This window comes from Varanus komodoensis, unplaced genomic scaffold, assembly GCF_004798865.1.
Source record: "Varanus komodoensis strain SLA01 unplaced genomic scaffold, ASM479886v1 scaffold15, whole genome shotgun sequence".
NCBI classification, from domain to species: domain Eukaryota; kingdom Metazoa; phylum Chordata; class Lepidosauria; order Squamata; family Varanidae; genus Varanus; species Varanus komodoensis.
In genome coordinates, this window is record NW_025335440.1 from 25,665,019 (window position 1) to 25,682,847 (window position 17,829).

General features: G+C 43.8%; 1 protein-coding gene across 1 annotated transcript in view; it reads left to right on the forward strand.

Moving 5' to 3' along the window:
• The window catches only part of ST8SIA6 (ST8 alpha-N-acetyl-neuraminide alpha-2,8-sialyltransferase 6), a 44,648-nt gene extending 26,843 nt beyond the window's left edge, over positions 1-17,805 (forward strand). Inside the window, exons 5-9 of the mRNA XM_044425034.1 lie at positions 10,207-10,351; positions 11,427-11,536; positions 14,811-14,903; positions 15,621-16,092; positions 17,640-17,805. Coding sequence (XP_044280969.1) covers positions 10,207-10,351; positions 11,427-11,536; positions 14,811-14,903; positions 15,621-16,086 — 814 coding nt within the window. The 3' untranslated portion in view covers positions 16,087-16,092; positions 17,640-17,805. The remainder of the gene's footprint in view (positions 1-10,206; positions 10,352-11,426; positions 11,537-14,810; positions 14,904-15,620; positions 16,093-17,639) is intronic.
• Positions 17,806-17,829: the final 24 nt, after the last annotated feature.

Here is a 17,829-nt window from a genome sequence, read left to right on the forward strand (position 1 = left end):
TCATAAGGAGAGGCAAGCAGTCATCACTAGTTATGATGACTAGCATACCTGTAGGACCAGAAATGCAATGACACTCCATACCAGTTCCTGGGAACAGTGATGGAAGAAGACATATTCTTCTGGCTGTCTTGCTTATGACCTTCCTACAGGTATCTGGTTGGCTCCAGTCCATTGGTCTGATCCAGCAGAGTTGTTCTTAAGCTCTTGAAAAAGAAGAGATCATAATACATTTCTGCACAATATAGCCCAAGTTCTGGGATTTTTACCTCAATGGGTTTCAATGAGCCAGGGTGGAGTCCATGCCTCAGGATTTTTCCTTTCATAGGATCATGTGTATCAGTTTGTTTTAATTTGTTTTTTTGCAGAATACTTATTCATGTTTATTTATTTCAATTCATTCCTATACTGCCTAATTGTGAAAGTTCTCTGAGTGATTCACAAAAACTTCAAGCCATAAAATACAAGGTAATAAAAACATAATATAAAAGTTTTAACAGACAACATCTAAAACAATTTAAGCAGCTAAATAATTTCAATAAAATCCTAGATCTGATCAGGACAACTGACGCAAATGCTGCATCATATGGCTTTAGAGCAGGGGTCTCAAACTCAACTTACCTGGGGGCCGCTGGAAGTAGAGTCTGGGTGAGGCTGGGCCGCATCAAGTATTCCACCCCCGTGGTGGTGGTGGGCCGCTCATCCCACGGCTGGCCCGGGCGCCGCCAGTGCTTTGAAGGCCGCAGGGCCCCTCCCCCGTGCCCCACCTGTCCTGGCAATGGGCCCGCGGGCCGCGCGTTTGAGACCCCTGCTTTAGATGGCTAGGAGAGGATGACAGTCCTAGCCTTGCATCAGAAAGATGACAGTGTTAGTGCTAGGAGGGCCTCAGTGAGAACAGCATTCCATAATCAAGGGTCCACCACTGAGACCCTGCTCCTTGTTCCATCTCCTAGCCCCCCCTCAGAGATGGCACTCGAAGGGAGGCCTCTGATGTAGATCATAGTGTCTGGGTACATCTGTACTTGGAGATCTTGGGACATGCATGATCATAACTTTAACCTTTAACCCTCTACAAAATGTGAACTCCTGTGGTTTGATGTAAGTTCCACTGATGTCTGTAGACACTGGATGTTTTTCCAGTGCAACCATACCATATCAGACCCATACTATTTAAGGGTTTGGGATCATACCATTACATTGATGATGCAGACCTGTGGTAATGAGGCACAGAAGCAAATAGTTCTCCCCACTAGCCCTACCGTGCTGACTAGGGCTGATGGGAATTGCAGTCTAACACATCTGGTGGATACCCAGCTTGGGGAGACTGGATCAAGCAATGCCAAATACACAGATATAGAATGCTTATTTCATCATATCTCATATGACACTTTCTTTGTAGCTGGTTATGATGTGGGTGGGTTTTTTTTCAGTACCCCCCTCCCACAGGTCTAAAAACCTTCTGGAAAAAAAAGATTAGCCTTTGCAGCTGAAACAAAATGTGTACATTATGCTGAACTGCATTAGAAGTGTAGGCATTTACAGATCCAGCATTTATTTTTGGTCACTGACTGGACTAACAGAAAGAGGGAGAGAGAAAATGTTTTTCTTTCTGCATGCATAATCACTGAATTGCTAATCATTCTGAGGGAGAAATGTTCTTTAACAACCCCTGTTTTCATGTAAACTCTCTTTCCACAGTCTCTCCTCCTTTTTGCACTTTTGAGAAACAGGATATTAAAATTTTACAGAGATCTTGCTTTGGCAACACATCAGAGACTGGCAACAGTTCTGATCTTTAATATGTTTGAAAAAAGCAGATTTTGCCTGTTACAATTGACTACATTCCCTGAATTTTTCAACATGAATGTGAGCACATGATGTGTATTGATGTTCCTGTCTTCATACACAGAGCCAGCCCTGTTACAGAATCCTACTAAGCAACTTCCTGGGATGCCCAAGGGAAATTTCTTTCAGCTTGGAGATAAAACTGCTCTGTTGGGTCACCTGGTTTATCTGGAATCCTGTATCCATTTACCAGGGAGTTAGCCCTATTGAGCTCAGTGGAACTTACTTCTGAGTAGATAAGCATCTCAGGCATGTAGCACCCCCAAAAATCCAAGGGCCAAATTCCAATTTGGGGAAGCCCCTGGGGATGCTTTCCAGTGGAAGGTAGGGCTGAAGAGCCTGACCGCCCTTTGAGATCTGACCGCCCTTTGAGATCTGCGGGAGAGTCCCTTCTCCGGGAACCCTCCATGAAAGAAATTAGGAGAGTAAGTACCCGGAGGAGGGCTTTCTCTGCAGTGGCGCCCAGCCTATGGAATTCACTCCCCAAAGAGGTCCGCCTGGCACCATCGTTACTGGTTTTTCGGCGCCAGGTAAAAACCTTTTTATTTAAACATCATTTCAATTGTTAAAACATATGATCTGGCCAGGGCAACTTCTTCTTCCTTCTCTTTCTCCCCCTATATTTTTATTTTATACTGATAATTTTAATTTTATATTTGTAAATCAATGTATTTTTTGTATTTTTATATTTAATGGTAATTTATTATGTACTATTGTATTTCAATGTATTTTATCATGTTGTAAGCTGCCCCGAGGTTTCGGCAAGGGGCGGCATAGAAATGTTATAATAATAATAATAATAATAATAATAATAATAATAATAATAATAATAGAAAAGAGGCAAGGCCAAAATCAAATCAGAACAAGGTATAAGATTAGCATTTTTTTAGCATATACTTCTCATTGCCCATAACTAAGCTTTTGGGGAAGTATTTCAAGATTGTAGAATGGAGAAAAAATTTCACATAAACCAGGCAACCACTACCCTGTTTCCCTGAAAATTAGACCTAACTGGAAAATAAGCCATAGCATGATTTTTCAGGATGCTTGTAATATAAGCCCTACCTCAAAAATAAGCCCCATCATCAGCCAGACATACACATTAAGTACATCTGTTGCAACACAACTCTGGGTTTGGAGAGTTATGATGATGTTCCAGAAGATGACATGACTGTATTTGAATAAATGTAGATTTTTGTACATGAATAAATGAATGCATGTAAATTGTTGTACGTGAAAAAATAAGATATCACCTGAAAATAAGCCCTAGTGCATCTTTTGGAGCAAAAATTAATATAAGACCCAGTCTTGTTTTCAGGGAAACACGGTACATGCCAGGTGGCTGGGGGAAAGGGGAAAGGCCAGGGAAAGCAGGAATACTCCTCTGAAGGGTCTCCTGTGAGCTAGTTTGGGACCCCAGACCAGAGGCTCTGCATCCCTGATATATAAAATAGCACCGTCACTTATTTGCCTCCCCACTGGGTATATTCTACAGCAGGGATGGCGAACCTTTTAGAAACTGAGTGCCCAAACTACAACCCAAAACCCACTTATTTATTGCAAAGTGCCAACACTACAATTAAACCTGAAAACTGAGGTTCTAGTTTAGAAAAAAAAACTCACAGCCAGTCCAAGCAAATATAAATATATCCTTGGCAGCGCACTGACCAACCATGCAAAAGCTCGGATGAGTCTCGGCTAATGAGTCGTGACTCGTGATGTCATCGCCTGGCACTGCTACTTCTTTCTGAGCATGCGTGTGGCCCCTGTGTGTGCTGTTATCCGATGCTTGGCTGCTGGGGCAAAGCTGGGATGACTTGGCTCATGTGCTGACAGAGAGGGCTCTGCATACCCAAGGTAGCATGCGTGCCATAGGTTCATCACCACTGCCCTATCCCTACCTTGGTGCACTCCCCTAACCCTAATATAGGGCTAAAGTTCCACTGAATATATGGTGATTTTGAAAAATTCTTCCTTGAGTAGCTGTTTCTGCACAGCTCATCATTTCTGGCCATTCTGAACACATTCCAACCAGCAAACTCATGCCAGGACAGCTCATTTTTCTAACCCTAACCCTGCCCTGGTGCACACCCCTAACCCTAATATAGGGCTAAAGTTCCATTGAAAAAAATGCAATTTTGAAAAGCCATCCTTGAGTAGCTGTTTCTGCACAGCTCAACATTTCTGCCCATTCTAAACACATTCCAACCATCAAAATCATGCCAGGGCACCTCGTTTTTCTAACCCTAACTCTACCCTGGTGCACACCCCTAACCCTAATAGAGGGTGAAAGTTGCATTGAAAGTAGGACGATTTTGCACAGCTCATCATTTCTGGCCATTCGAAACAGATTCCAACCTTCAAAATCATGCCAGGACAGCTCGTTTTTCTAACCCTAACCCTGCCCTGGTGCACTCCCCTAACCCTAATATAGGGCTAAAGTTCCATTGAAAAAAATGCAATTTTGAAAAGCCATCCTTGAGTAGCTGTTTCTGCACAGCTCAACATTTCTGCCCATTCTAAACACATTCCAACCATCAAAATCATGCCAGGGCACCTCGTTTTTCCAACCCTAATGCAGCGATGGTGAATCTTTTAGAGACCAAGTGCCCAAACTGCAACCCAAAACCCACTTATTTATCACAAAGTGCCAACACTGAAAACTGAGGTTTTAGTTTAGAAAAAACAGCTCACAGCCAGTCCAATCAATATATATATATATCCTTGGCAGTGCACTGACCGGGCATGCGAAAGCTTGGATGAGTTGCGGCTAATGAGTCGCGGCTCGTGACGTCATCACCTGGCGCCACTACTTCTTTCTGAGCATGTGCACGGCCCCTACGTGCACTGTTATGCGATGCTCAGCTGCTGGTGTGATGCTGGGGCGACTTGGCTCACATGCCAACAGAGAGGGCTCTGTGTACCTGCTGTGGCACGCGTTGCATAGGTTTGCCACCACTGTCCTACAGCTTATGGAAAGCCTTTTAATTTCTTCTGGCCTTGCAGAACTTCAACAGAGTTTGTTCAGCCATTGCATTACCTGCACTGCCTAGTATTTCATGCCCACTGTTGTATGAAATGGATGTGCCATCCCCAGCCAGTCATGCAGCAGTGTTTGCCCTGGTACAACTACACCCATAAAATCTTATGTGCGTGGGCCAGAATTGCTGTCAATTCCTGGGCTTCAGCTGGGAGTCAGATGCATGATTTTGCCCTTGCAGGTTGTGTGCCATGTGTGTAGGGCAAGAGAGAGAAATGGAATGCCTGGGGTGGGTAGAAGGGCAGAACCCAAGGTAAATGGGTGGGCAAAGTATTTTTCAGCTTAGAGCTCTTCTGGCAGGTAACCAACCCTTAGGAGAGGCATTTAAATCCTTTTAATGGGGGAAAATCTGCACAAAAACTGGGAAAGCACAGTCAGTGGCTGGGGAAAGGGTGTGTGTGGCCAGGTCGAGAGAGGAGAGCATTCTGGGGGAATTTGGAGAGTTGAAGTTTTGTAGCTCTGTTCTAGGACAGATTCAATTCAGCCATCCCTGCTTGGCTGGTCTGGACACCAATGGAGCCATTGCATCTCCAATTGAGAAGAGCAGAAAGTAAAAATAAGATAACTGTACGCTGGACAGTTTTTTATAATTTATTGTTATGTTTTTCATCCTAGCAATTATCATTGCCCAGCATAGGATCAAACACTCAGGGGAAAGGCAGCAATGGGAAAAAAGGTTGTGCTAGCATTGCCTGCTCGCCATTATATCTTGCCAGTTGCTGCTAAAACCAACAGACAGCAGCCCTGTCCGTGTTTCCTGGTGGTGTGTCATTACGTTTGGCAAAGGGCTTTGATACATGCAGAGACACACATCACTGTGGCACCTCTGTTCCCATGTACAGCAGGGAAAGTGTGATGCATACAATGGGCTGATGGAGTCTGATGAATTTATACTTTATCTAAAATGTCTTTCAAAGAACAGCGGATGCACATCTGTAACAAGTTCATCAGTCTCGACCTCAGGATAAAAATGGTTCCTTGGAAGTAAGAATCAAAGCTGCCTCCTGTGCCCTCAAAATATTAATAGGGAGGAAAGGGCTTTTAATACTATTATCTCTATACTAATTATTTGCTTTGTTGAAGACCTTTCTGTCATCCATTCCTTTCTATTATTTAGCACCATAGCTAGCATTGGAGAAGGCCAGTATTTAATTAATGGGCATCTTGAAGTCGCAAGCACGTACAAAGTGCATGACATCCATCACCAGCAAATGTTCACTGGCACATCATTTAAAACTAAAAGTTTGAAATGGGGAAAATGTCAATCACACTCCACAGTCACAAATCAATTCTCTTCAGCTGCTCAGTGAACCACACGACATACTAATTAACCTACATGTTTGTGCAAGCTGCCAGCCTAAGTACTGTGCCATTATAATTCTAGAAAGCCTAGACTAAAATGAAGGAAAGGTTTAGGGCAGAATGATGTCTTTAAATGGATGCACGTGTAATGAAAGCATTTAAGAAAAAGTAGCTTCTGGAGCAGACAATGTGAGCAGGGGTGCAGCCAGGAGTGAAGGGCTTATCTTTTTCCCAGCCAACCTGCTCCCTCCTCTTGCCAAACACAGTTCAAGAAGCATGTTTATCTTTCCATAGTGTATATAGATGTTTAGGACGATGACAAGGTGGGGGATTGGCTTGGGGGAGGCAATTTAGAGTGGAGAAGCAGTAAGCAGGGAGAGGGTCAGTACCCATTTCCTTTACCACCTTTCGAAGCTGCTTTACCTAAAGACATGTGGGCATCTTTTAAAAAAATGCAGAAACATGTGCATAGTTTATTGTTTCCTCCATAGATTCTGTTCATATCATAACTTGAGAAGAATAATTATATATTCTAAGGCTCACGTCAGATCACATTCCAATCAAATACAGCTGCATAGATTTTTCTGTGGTCTGATTTCATAACTTATCTCTCTCAGTACTTAGTGGGTTTGCCTCTCAGCTGTTCTGCTCTAATTTCCTCACAGACTTCTTCATGATATATTAAGGACTGTAATCACAAATGTCTTTTTCTTCTTAATTAGTGATCTTTTTGCATTGTTGTGTGTGTGCCTCCTTTTTGGTGCCAACCTTTTAAACTTTACTTCAAATTTAATTCCATACTATAAACCACAGCAGTTTTTAATGGGGTACTTTGGGCCTAGCAGGGCAGAATCGGGCAGCTGCACATTGCATGCCAAGAATAAAATCACACTTGAATTGCAAGGGTGAAACTGCAACTTGTGCTGCTGCTTCCAAAATCAGTCCGTGGGATCTGGCTGCCTGGGACACAGGCATGGTTCTTCTCAGTCTAGACAAATGCTTTCTGCACATGCTAGAAGAACAAGGCTTTGATACACAGAAATGCATTCGCTCATTAAATAATGCTGTTTTCCCCTCAGAACAATGGCAATGCCATGGTCCTGCTTTTCACGCAGCCTGAGTAGTCATCTGGTGAAAATCTTTCAGTTTAATCATGGTGCTGCTATGACCTTGCATCTGTTTAATGAAAAGATTGCTGCTGTTGGCTGAATGGTTGTGTGCATTTGTTTAAACAGGCGGTTCATTTCATTTTCAGCACTTGAGGCATTTTCCTAATAGAAAAACATCAATACCTTTTGTATAAAGGTTTCTGACAATATCCATGCTGTAAATAAATGGGGCACCTGTCATTAGACTTGGGCCTCATAGTCTAAGATATCTGTGATTTGATAAGCTCACCAAAGAGGAACATGTGCTTAACTGCAGTTGCTGAAGAACAGCATTGACATTTATTTTGGAATGAGCTTCTTGATCTCTCAAAAAAACAACAGTGAGTCATTTTTAAATAAAGTTGCATTTTTACCTGAGCCTTGCTGGCACTTTGAATTAATACAGTATAGCCTGACTATATTTTGCCACATTAGGTCAAGCTTAACATTAACTAGAAACTTATCATTTTCTGGATCCTTGTGAAATCGTTTTTGAAATGCCAGGCCATTCCTGTGAATATTGAAACATCCCCTTTTATTCAGGGATGGGTAAAGAGGAGGCAGGCATCATGTTTGTTAATAAATGTTATCCATCACAAAGGTATTGCATTTGAGGTATAGATCTTTGTTGAATGCCCAGGCTTCTGGTATACAGCACTGTGTTTCTCGCCTTTAGGAGATTTTTTAAAAACGTGCATTGTGCAAATAGCAGGAGTTTTGGCCATAGTGGCCTCGAGTTGTTGAGGGCCCATGAGCAACACCCGCCCATGAGCTTCTCTGCCTCAGTGCATCCACCTTCCCCTCATCCTCCTGCTCATCATTGCCACAGCCAACTGGCCAGTGGGCTAGCAGGTGGCAGTGTCTACTGCTGCTGTTCCTGACCACCCTCACCACTGGCTGGCCAGAGAAGGAGGCAGCTGAACCATCCAGGTGAAAAGGTGAAGAAAACAGCAACTCTGGTGGGCTTGCTATTCCATTCCATTCCATTCCATTCCATTCCATTCCATTCCATTCCATTCCATTCCATTCTCCTTTCAGGAATCTCAAGGTATCTTGCATAACCCTCTTCTCAATTTCTCCTTACAACAACCCTGTGAGGTAGGTTAGGCTGAGCATCAGGGAGTGGCCCAAAGTCAGTCAGTGGGCTCTGTGGCAGAGGGGGACTAGAACCCAGATCCCCATCTGACACCCTAACCACTACACTACACTGGCTCTGAGCAGGTAGTTCATGGAATCACCCCTCCACTTCACCGTTGCAGCTTTGCCTGCCTCTGACTGCCAGTATCAGATGACCAGTAAAATATTGCTGAGACTCCATTATTATTTTAGGCACAAATGAGGTAGGCATTTTATGCCTTCTAAGAGTAAATGAGCTCTTTTTGTTGATTGTGATCTGCATGCTACAGTGCTTGAATTCTCTTGAATGCTGATAAGAATCATTGCATTTTTCAAATATAAAAATGCATGCATTACACATAATAAGACAGTTGAGGCTGCCTCTACTTTTTAAAACACATCCTTAGGAACAATGGATTGGATCCAGATTTGGTTATACTTAGAGCAGACACATGAAAATCAATGGAACTAACTTTACTCAAGTATGACAAAGTGCTGATTTGACCTAGAGTATTTCTCATTGATTCTGTATGACACATTTCTCTTTCCCTGTGCATATTTACTGTGATCACATATTAAGGAATAAACTTTTTAAATTGATGGGCAAAATCAGATATTGGCTCTTAGATGCTTTCTGTCATACCTATAATACAATGCAGGGAATGTGTGTGCCAAAAGAACCAGGAAGTGTTAAAGGGTTTCTAATGGCATACCTGCCTAGCAACATCCTTCACCTTGGTTTGACAGAATTGGACCTTTAGAAAGTACACCCACCTGTGCCATATCTTTATTTAATTGCATATACTGAGATTGATCCGTCTTGGCCCATGTTCTTTGTTTAGACGGAGGGTTGCAGATCAGCTTAAATATACCAAGAGAGCTCTCTTGCTTGGCATTCGCCAGTCCACTGCAACCCTGAAGATCTTTGCTGGCTTAGACCAATGTTCCACCTAGCCCACCATACTGTTTCCTGTGATGGGGCAACCAGATGCCTCTGGGAAATGCTCAAGCAGAGCAAAAGCCCTTTCTTGCTGATTTACTATCAACAACGGGCATTCAGTAATGAACTTGGAGGTTCTCTTTGGACATCATAGCCAATAGCCATTGATAAATGGGCCCTCCATAGCAGCTTTCTGGCCCGCCCCCTCCCCCAGATGTGTTGCATTGCAATTCCCATAATTCCCTGCCAGTATGCCACATTGATATGTACCATGCTGATGAGAGCTGATCCATGAATTTGTCTAATATGCACATAGGAATAAACCACAAAATCTATAATTCCCCATGGACGTGTCCTTGCTAAAAAAAAAAAAGCAAAAAACTGAGAGCCAGTGTGGCGTAGTGGTTAAGAGCACGGGACGGGGACTCAGACAATCTCAGTTCTAGTCCCTGCTCAGCCATGGAGCCAACTGGGTGACTTTGGGCCAGTCACAGACTCTCAGCCCAACCTACCTCACAGGGTTGTTGTTGTGGGGATAAGATGGAGGAGAATGATGTAAGCTGCCTTGAGCCCTTTGTAGGAAAAAGGCAGGATATAAATTGGAAAATAAATAAATAAATAAATACGAAAACAAAACCCTGAACCCTGTATAATAAACCAAACCTGAAAGGGGAGCAAATCATGTAAGTATCCTAAGGAATTCTGTCAAAACTGGGATTATTAACATAAATATGAAACTGGTCATCTTTGAGATTTCTTTGCTATCCCTACACCACTAATTACACTGAACTTGCATTTTCTTTATTTTTATGTTGCAGGTCAGAGCTTGCCTCATGCTGTGATGCTGTTCATAACTTTATCGCTTCTCAAAACAATACCCCACTGGGAAGCAATATGAGTTACGAAGTGGACAATAAAAAAACCATCCACATCACTGAGGAAATATTCAGGATGCTGCCTGAGGTAAGAAGAGCTCCTCTGATATTTTTTATATCAGAGATGTGCTTTTGTGTTGTTTTAAGGCTAATACCTTAAATCCTTTGGTATTCTGCTGATACAACCCATATTTATCTTCCCCTCCTCTTGCCTGCAGCCTTCTGTGCCATTCCTCCCCGCTGCCCCCATCTCCGTAGGGGTGGGAGGCTGCTGAGCGTTTCGAGCTGTGCCACATGGGGTTGCAGCGGGAGAGGGCAGAGGAACCTTGCATGGGCCAGAGCTCTGCTGGCATAAGAATTCTCTGTCTGATTTTGGGTGATTCCTATCTCCCCTCGCAGTCCTGAATAGCATAGCCCATAATATTCTGCAAGTTATTGATCCTTCAGAAAGGATTCTCTGAGGAACACAGGAGGCTGGAGGGGGAGGACAGGAAGAGGAAGGACCAGCTGTGCCAGCGGCCTTGTGTTCACACAACCATGGCACTTTGCAAGATTTTGTTGGTTTATTATATTTATATCCCACTCATGTAATCTGCAAGGAATCTAAAGCAGATTACACAACCCTCTTCTTCATTTTATCCTCACAACCACAATGCTGTGAGGCAGCTTAGCTTGTGAGTCCATGGCCCAAAGTCACTCGGCAGGCTCCATGGTTGAGAGGGACTAGATCCAAGATCTCCCAAGTATTAGTCCAAATGCTGATCACTGTACCTTGACACACAAGCATAAACTGGATCTAAGGAGTAAGAAAAAGCAAGGAGTAGATGAGGAAGACGCTCCTGACTGTGGGACACTTTAACTCATGGGGTACACTGTTGTGGGCCTTATTGGCCTTCAGGATTCAATTCATGGTGATTCTTAGAGATCAGGACAGGGCCTTCCATATTCTGTAGCTGGTATCCACAGGCAATGCTGTATTCAAAGCATTGAATAGAAATAGAAATACATATTTAGAAATGCATAAATAAACATGACAAGGTATTTATGTGGATTTACATTATATATATATTTGCATTTATATTTGCAAATGTTGACAAATGTTTTGATTGTGCTTCTATTCCATCATGCGACAATGAAGCTCTCTCCATTGTTTTTGTGTTCAGTCGCAGCCTCTGGATCACCCTTTCAAGCACTGTGCTGTGGTTGGAAATGGGGGGATTCTAAAGAGCTCCCGTTGTGGAGCGGAAATCGATAAATCTGACTTTGTATTTAGGTGAGAGATTTTATGCTATATGGTAAGAAATGTAAGGATGTATGAAGCTCATGATCTGTGCCCTAAGTCATAACGTGCAAGTAGCGGAATTTCACAGCAGTTCATTACCAGCCTGCCCCTGGGACAGCCAGAAGTGGGTTCAGACATTTTTCTCATCCATTTTCATAATTCTTGGATGTGCCAACGGCCTAATGGAATCCTTGAAGTGCATGCACTCATCACAGCAATCATAACCCGGAGGATTCTGGCAGCTTCCTTGATCCCTATCAACAAGCCATTTCTAGCCATTTTCCCCTCCAGAAGAAGCAGGTCATCTGTAAAGCTAATGGGTCTCAGTGGCCCACTGAAGACCCAGCATCAGGGTCCAAAGTGTAGGCAGGGCACCAGGACCCAGGCAAAAGAGCACAAGACAAGCCAGAGTCTAGTAGAAGGTCCAGAGGCAAAGGTGCCATCCAAACACAGTCCAGAGTCCAGTAAGGGACCAGAAGCACAGCCATGGCCAAGGAGCAGTCCAGAAGTCAAATGGCAGAAGGACAAGACCAAGGAAGGAACAGGAACACGAGGTTTGGATAAGCACAGGTGCCTGGGGGAGGGTCCAGGAACCAGGCGAAGTGAGGAGGCAGACAGGGTCCAGCAATGCAGGGCAGGAATCTAGGCGACAAGCATCCAGGAGACATGAAGAGCTCAGCAAGTCAGGAAGACCTTCATTGCCAAGGCAAAGACTGGAGGGAAGAGCCTGTTCTTATCCAGGTCTCCCAGCAGGTGCTCATTAGGGTCAGAGAGCTCCAGTGGAGCCAGGGACCTGGTCTGCACTCCAGGCTGCAGCTGTTTTATTTCTTTCAGCAAATGGAGCTGCAGAGCAGTCCAGATCCTGACACTAAGATGGGCCAAGTACCATGCATTACATCAGAGAACAATATATTGTTCATGGCTGTTGTGAGCATTGTGGCCAAGCTCACCCAGAGGGAACGGGAAGTGCTGAAGGGGGTGACAGATGAAATCGGCATCCCTGCAAATAGAAAAGTGTAGGAGCTGCATCCTTGTGATGCTTGGTTCCATTACACCACCACTAGTTTCTACTCAAGGACAGATGTTCAGGACTCTCTGAAGAACAAACACATGTTCCACGATGTGCACGTGCTTTGCACAAGGCTGGTTCAACGATTTCATTCCTACATGACATTTCTGAGCTCCCATGGATAATAGGAACTTTGCAGATGATGCTAACAGCCTTGTGACCATGGTGGGGAATGAAAGGTTAGATCTTTCTTCCTTATGAACTGAGGGATAATAAAAACTGGGCCCTCGGAGTCTCATAAAATGTTGGTTTAAAAATACCCCTGATGTGATTGCCAGTGACTCATTTAGCATCAGCTAGTGTGGCCTTAGGGTTTGCTTTTTAAAGTGGAACCTTCAGCACTTACTTGTATAGGCAGAGAGTGTTGCATTTCCTGTACCAATAAGAGTTTTGCAGCAGGGAGAATTTTGGCAGGTGTCATTTCTCCCACTCTTGCATTTGTCTGCTTGTTTCTTTGATTTATATCCTTGCCTTTCCTCTAAGAAGCCTGCGGTGGTATATTCGATCCTCCTTCTCTCCACTTTATCCTTACAACAACCCTGTGAGGTAAGTTAGGCTGAGGGTCAGTGTCTGGCCCAAACCTAGCCAGTGAGTTTCAAGGGCCAGTGGGGACTAAACCCCATATCTCGTGAATTCCATTCCAGCACTCACTCTGACATCACACTGGCTTTTGCATGACCTGTCAGACTCCCCCATGTGTCAAGCAGGCTTTGCAAGGCCCAACATTTGTTCTAAGTAGGTCTGGTTCAAGAGAGTAGGTTTTGAATGAAGATTCGAGAGGAAAAAATGGTGGAAGGGCAGCCTGGCATTGGAGCCATTAACAGAAGGGTGGTGGGCTTCCAGTGACTGAAGGTCTTCAAGCAGAGGCTGGACGTTGGTGATGTTGCATTTCTGGGTGCTAAGAAATCAAGAAGGCGATTGGATAGCTTCTATATAAAGCAGGGACACAAATTAAGAATATAAGATGAGACCAGAAAAAGGAGCAAATATAGACCAGCATCTGCTTTCCTACACTGATTTCTAGGAAGCCCATAACACGTTTCTTCAGCTATTTAACCCATATTTACTGCCTCTGAAGTTGGATGATTCCAGCGGGTTGGAGATCCATGCCAGATCCATGTTTTTGAGGACCTTTGGGCAAGATACTTTCAGCAGATCCTTCCTTCTCAATGCTGTTCTCAGCAGCTGCTGTAGTTCTGCATCCTCTTTCACATCATCACTTCCTCTTGCTTGTTTGCCAGGCAGAGAGCCAATGTCCATGTAAACAATGACCTCCTCTGCTCCCCCTTCTGACCACCACCACTCTCTGGCCTACAGCAAGAGGCAGGTGAACAAGCAGGCTCTAATGGAGAAGAGAAACTAGTCTGATGGAGAAGAGAAACCAGCCTAGGGGGCTCTTGCTCTCTGCTGGCATGTGGGACCTCATCAGGTGCCTGACCATGCTTAGCCTTGATGCCAGCCCTGTTGGGGATGGCTGAAGCAGCATAACCTCCACCACTACCAAAGCTCTGCTGGGGTGGACCTACCAAGGCAGGGAGAGTGGGATTTTGCCTATCCCTGTCCTAGGTGTTAGTTTCCTGCACACTAGTTCCCTTGTGGAATAGATCAGTTCAATAAGTGCCAGGCTGGCAGAGAACCTGGGCTTAACCTTGGAGCCTCTAGGTGAATGAAGGGTGAACAGCCTTCATCCCTCTCAACACCAGGTGCTTTGTTTTGAGGCCTGCCAACAGTTATGCTCACTGAACATTTTTGTGCATGATGAAAAACGCCAAGGATGCACCCTCTCCACCAGTGAGTTTTCTCTGCAAGAGGCCCACTCAATCTTCCCATGTACAGATGGCACTATTATAACTAATAGTTGTCAGTATATGCATGTTCATTTGCCTAAATGTCTCTAAAATCTAATGAAATCAGTGCCTATCACCGCAATAACCATCATGGCAAGGAATCCTATACATTAATTATACAGTTAAATTTTGTAGCTTCATGGATTTGTGTCAAATATCTGCACCACAAATCTGTGTGTATTTATTAAAAGGTGCATTTCCACATGGCCAGTAGGGTTTTCTTCCTAGATTAAGATTCCATGATTAAGATTCCAGCCTTAGATACTAGATCTTATTGCCTGAGAGAAATCTGAACCTTAGCAGAACAGAGTTTTTGGAGCGTTCCTAAGCAACTCTTGTAAAATTCCAGGTGTAATCTTCCCCCAACCGTGGGAAGCATCAGTCAAGATGTTGGGAATAAGACAAACCTTGTGACCGTCAATCCAAGTATTATAGCACAGAAGTGAGTATAATTGTGTTGTTTGCAGCTGGTGTTTAATTTTGTGATCCTCCATTTTAGAAAGCCATGGCTACAGAATGCCAGTTGCTTGGTTAGTGGTCCCAGGCTCCCTCTTAAGGGTCGGGCAAATGCAAATAAGAATGCCCTTAAGCTGTTTGGAAACCAACCCTCTTATTGTTTCCTCCCATGAGTCTTGAGTAAGGAGTCAAGGACAGTAGACCAAAACTAGTATAGCCAGCATCGCCCAAACTGGGCTCTCCCAACTTGGTACCCTACAGGGAAGACAGGAAACCTTTGTGGGCCAGATTAATTAAAAAGAAGGGTGGAGGAGAGAATATCTGCCCATCCAGGGCACTGCATTTCATTGCTTAACTGCCTTCGCCAACCTGGTGCTGTCCAGCTGTTTTGGATTACAACTCTCATTTTCCCCACCAGTTTAGGCATGCTGATGGTGGGAGTTGTAGTTTGACACATCTGGAGGGCACCAGATTGTGGGGGGCTGGTCTAAGTAGTGATGTTGGGCTCTTGATTCAGGCATTGGATGTTTCTTGTTGCTACTCAAGGTTAAGCTTGAGTTCAAGTTACTCTTGTGGCTCATTAAAACAGCAAGTTTTAAACCAGATGCGTTGACTTAAACATATGGCAAGTAAGCCAGAAGGAGGAGTGATCTCCTTGTGGAACACAGTTGCCTTTAGAGAGCTTGTGTGTGTTTACTTACAGGTATAATAAACTGAATGAAAAAAAGACCACCTTCCTGGAAAACATTGCAAATTACGGAGAAGCTTTCCTTCTGTTACCAGCCTTTTCCTTCAGGAGTAACACTGCAGCTTCCTTCAAAGTACATCACACACTAAAAGAGTTCAGTGCCAAGCAGAAGGCCATATTTTTCTATCCCAGATACCTCAAAAGTCTTGCCCAGTTCTGGAGGACTAAAGGTGTCAAAGCCTACCGTTTGTCTTCTGGCTTTATGATCACAAGCGCTGCTGTGGAACTGTGTGAAAATGTGAAGCTCTACGGCTTCTGGCCTTTCTCCAAGAGCATAGCTGGTGCTCCAATCAGCCACCACTACTACGACAACCAGCTGCCGAAGCCTGGCTTCCACGCAATGCCCAAAGAGTATAACCAAATTCTCCAGCTCCATGGAAGAGGCATCCTCAAGCTGCAGTTTGGCAAATGTCTGGCATAGCCCATAGTATGTGTCTCTGTTTTGGGGTGGGGAATACTTTTTCCTTTGAAGTCTCTATTCCTTGAGGGGTGAGGGTAAAAATGGGTGGGGTTCAAGTCAAAATTCAATAGAGCAACCGAGCCATTCCTTTTTCTTCTCTCTCTCTCTCTCTCTCTCTCTCTCTCTCTCTCTCTCTCTCTCTCACACACACACACACACACACACACACACACACACACACACGGAGGGAGGGAGGGAGGGAGGGAGGGAGGGAGGGAGGGAGGGAAATATCCCTTGTCTCCTTTTTCTTCTACCCCAGTGGACCGCTCTTGCTAGAGGTAGGCCAAGGGCTACAGATTGTCATTAAACTGCAGGCTGCTGAGCCCTATTTTATTTGAAATACCTAGCACTTGCTTTGCATATCTAGCAGTTTATTTGAATGTCTGGCACTTTGTTAAGGAAGGATGGCTCCCTGTTTTAAATGACAGTCATAGCTGCTTCAGGTAAAATAGTGCTATGTAGGCATTTTCCTGGACATATGCTTAAACATAGTATTAATGTTAATTTTGAGACATGTTATATGGACCTAACATGTTCTTGTGGAAGGTACTCAGGAGAGATATAGAGGGCAAAAGAAAACCCTTTGATCTCTGTCCAGTCGGAGATACAGGATCCATGGAGTTTCGCATGATGGCCAGCATTTTGTATGACATGCCCACTTCTTCAAAAACCCCTGTAAATGCATCTAATAGCCCTGGTCCAAACACAAGTCCTTGGAGCAAAGGTTTGTAAAGACTGGTGCACGCCATCTACACTTCACACGCTTGGTGTGCTGAACGCTAGGCTAGAACTGATGGTCTTGTGGTTACTGGGTGGACTTGCATAAGTGAGAAAGTAAAAAATGTCACAATGGCTTATTTTTCTGTTTTGCATGTGCTGGTCACACACTGCCTAATTACTATAATTCTCCTCACTGATCATGACTTGTTGTGACATCCGAACATGGCAAGGGTGAGTGGCAGAGATGGATTACAAACCACACTACAACCCTAGAACAAGCCATACTGCCTTCTACCTACCCAGACAGCACAACAAGCTGGACCCAGCAGGGGCAATTGTGCTAATTAGGTAGTGTGTGTCCAGCAGGCCCAGAGTGGAATGTGAGCAACAATAGTTTACTTCCCTTCCCTGATGTGTGAACCCAGTCACTGAGTCTGCCATGTACAGACCAGCCCTGTTAGGCAAAAATGAGTATTTTCCCTTAAAAAACAAGAAAGAAAGAGGACATTTAAATTGAAGCAACCAAAACAGGTAAAATTAAATTCTATTTGATTAATTACTAAATGTCAGAGAAGCAATAATAGATTTTAAATTGAGACAAACCTGAAGTGACAGCTATTTTTTCCTTCATTAATGAGCCAATGTCAACTCATTTATTCATTTGGCCTTTTTAACATCCCCCTTCCCTTTAACACAAAGACAGATAAATGCCAGCTGCAGCTTATTTTGTGTGTATTTTACCATTTGCTTGCACATGAATAATAATGAGATACTTCTTTTTTTATTTTTTTCAGAGAAGAGCACATTGATACATCCCTGCAGTTTGATATTGGGTTTGATCAAATGTCAACTTTCAAGCACTGAAGTGTGATATTACAGTTCTGAAGTATTTTGCACTCAAGGATGGTGGTCTTGGGCTTGTCTGGTTTTCACATAGTGAAGAGTGTGTGTGTGTGTGTGTGTGTGTGTGTGTGTGTGTGTGTG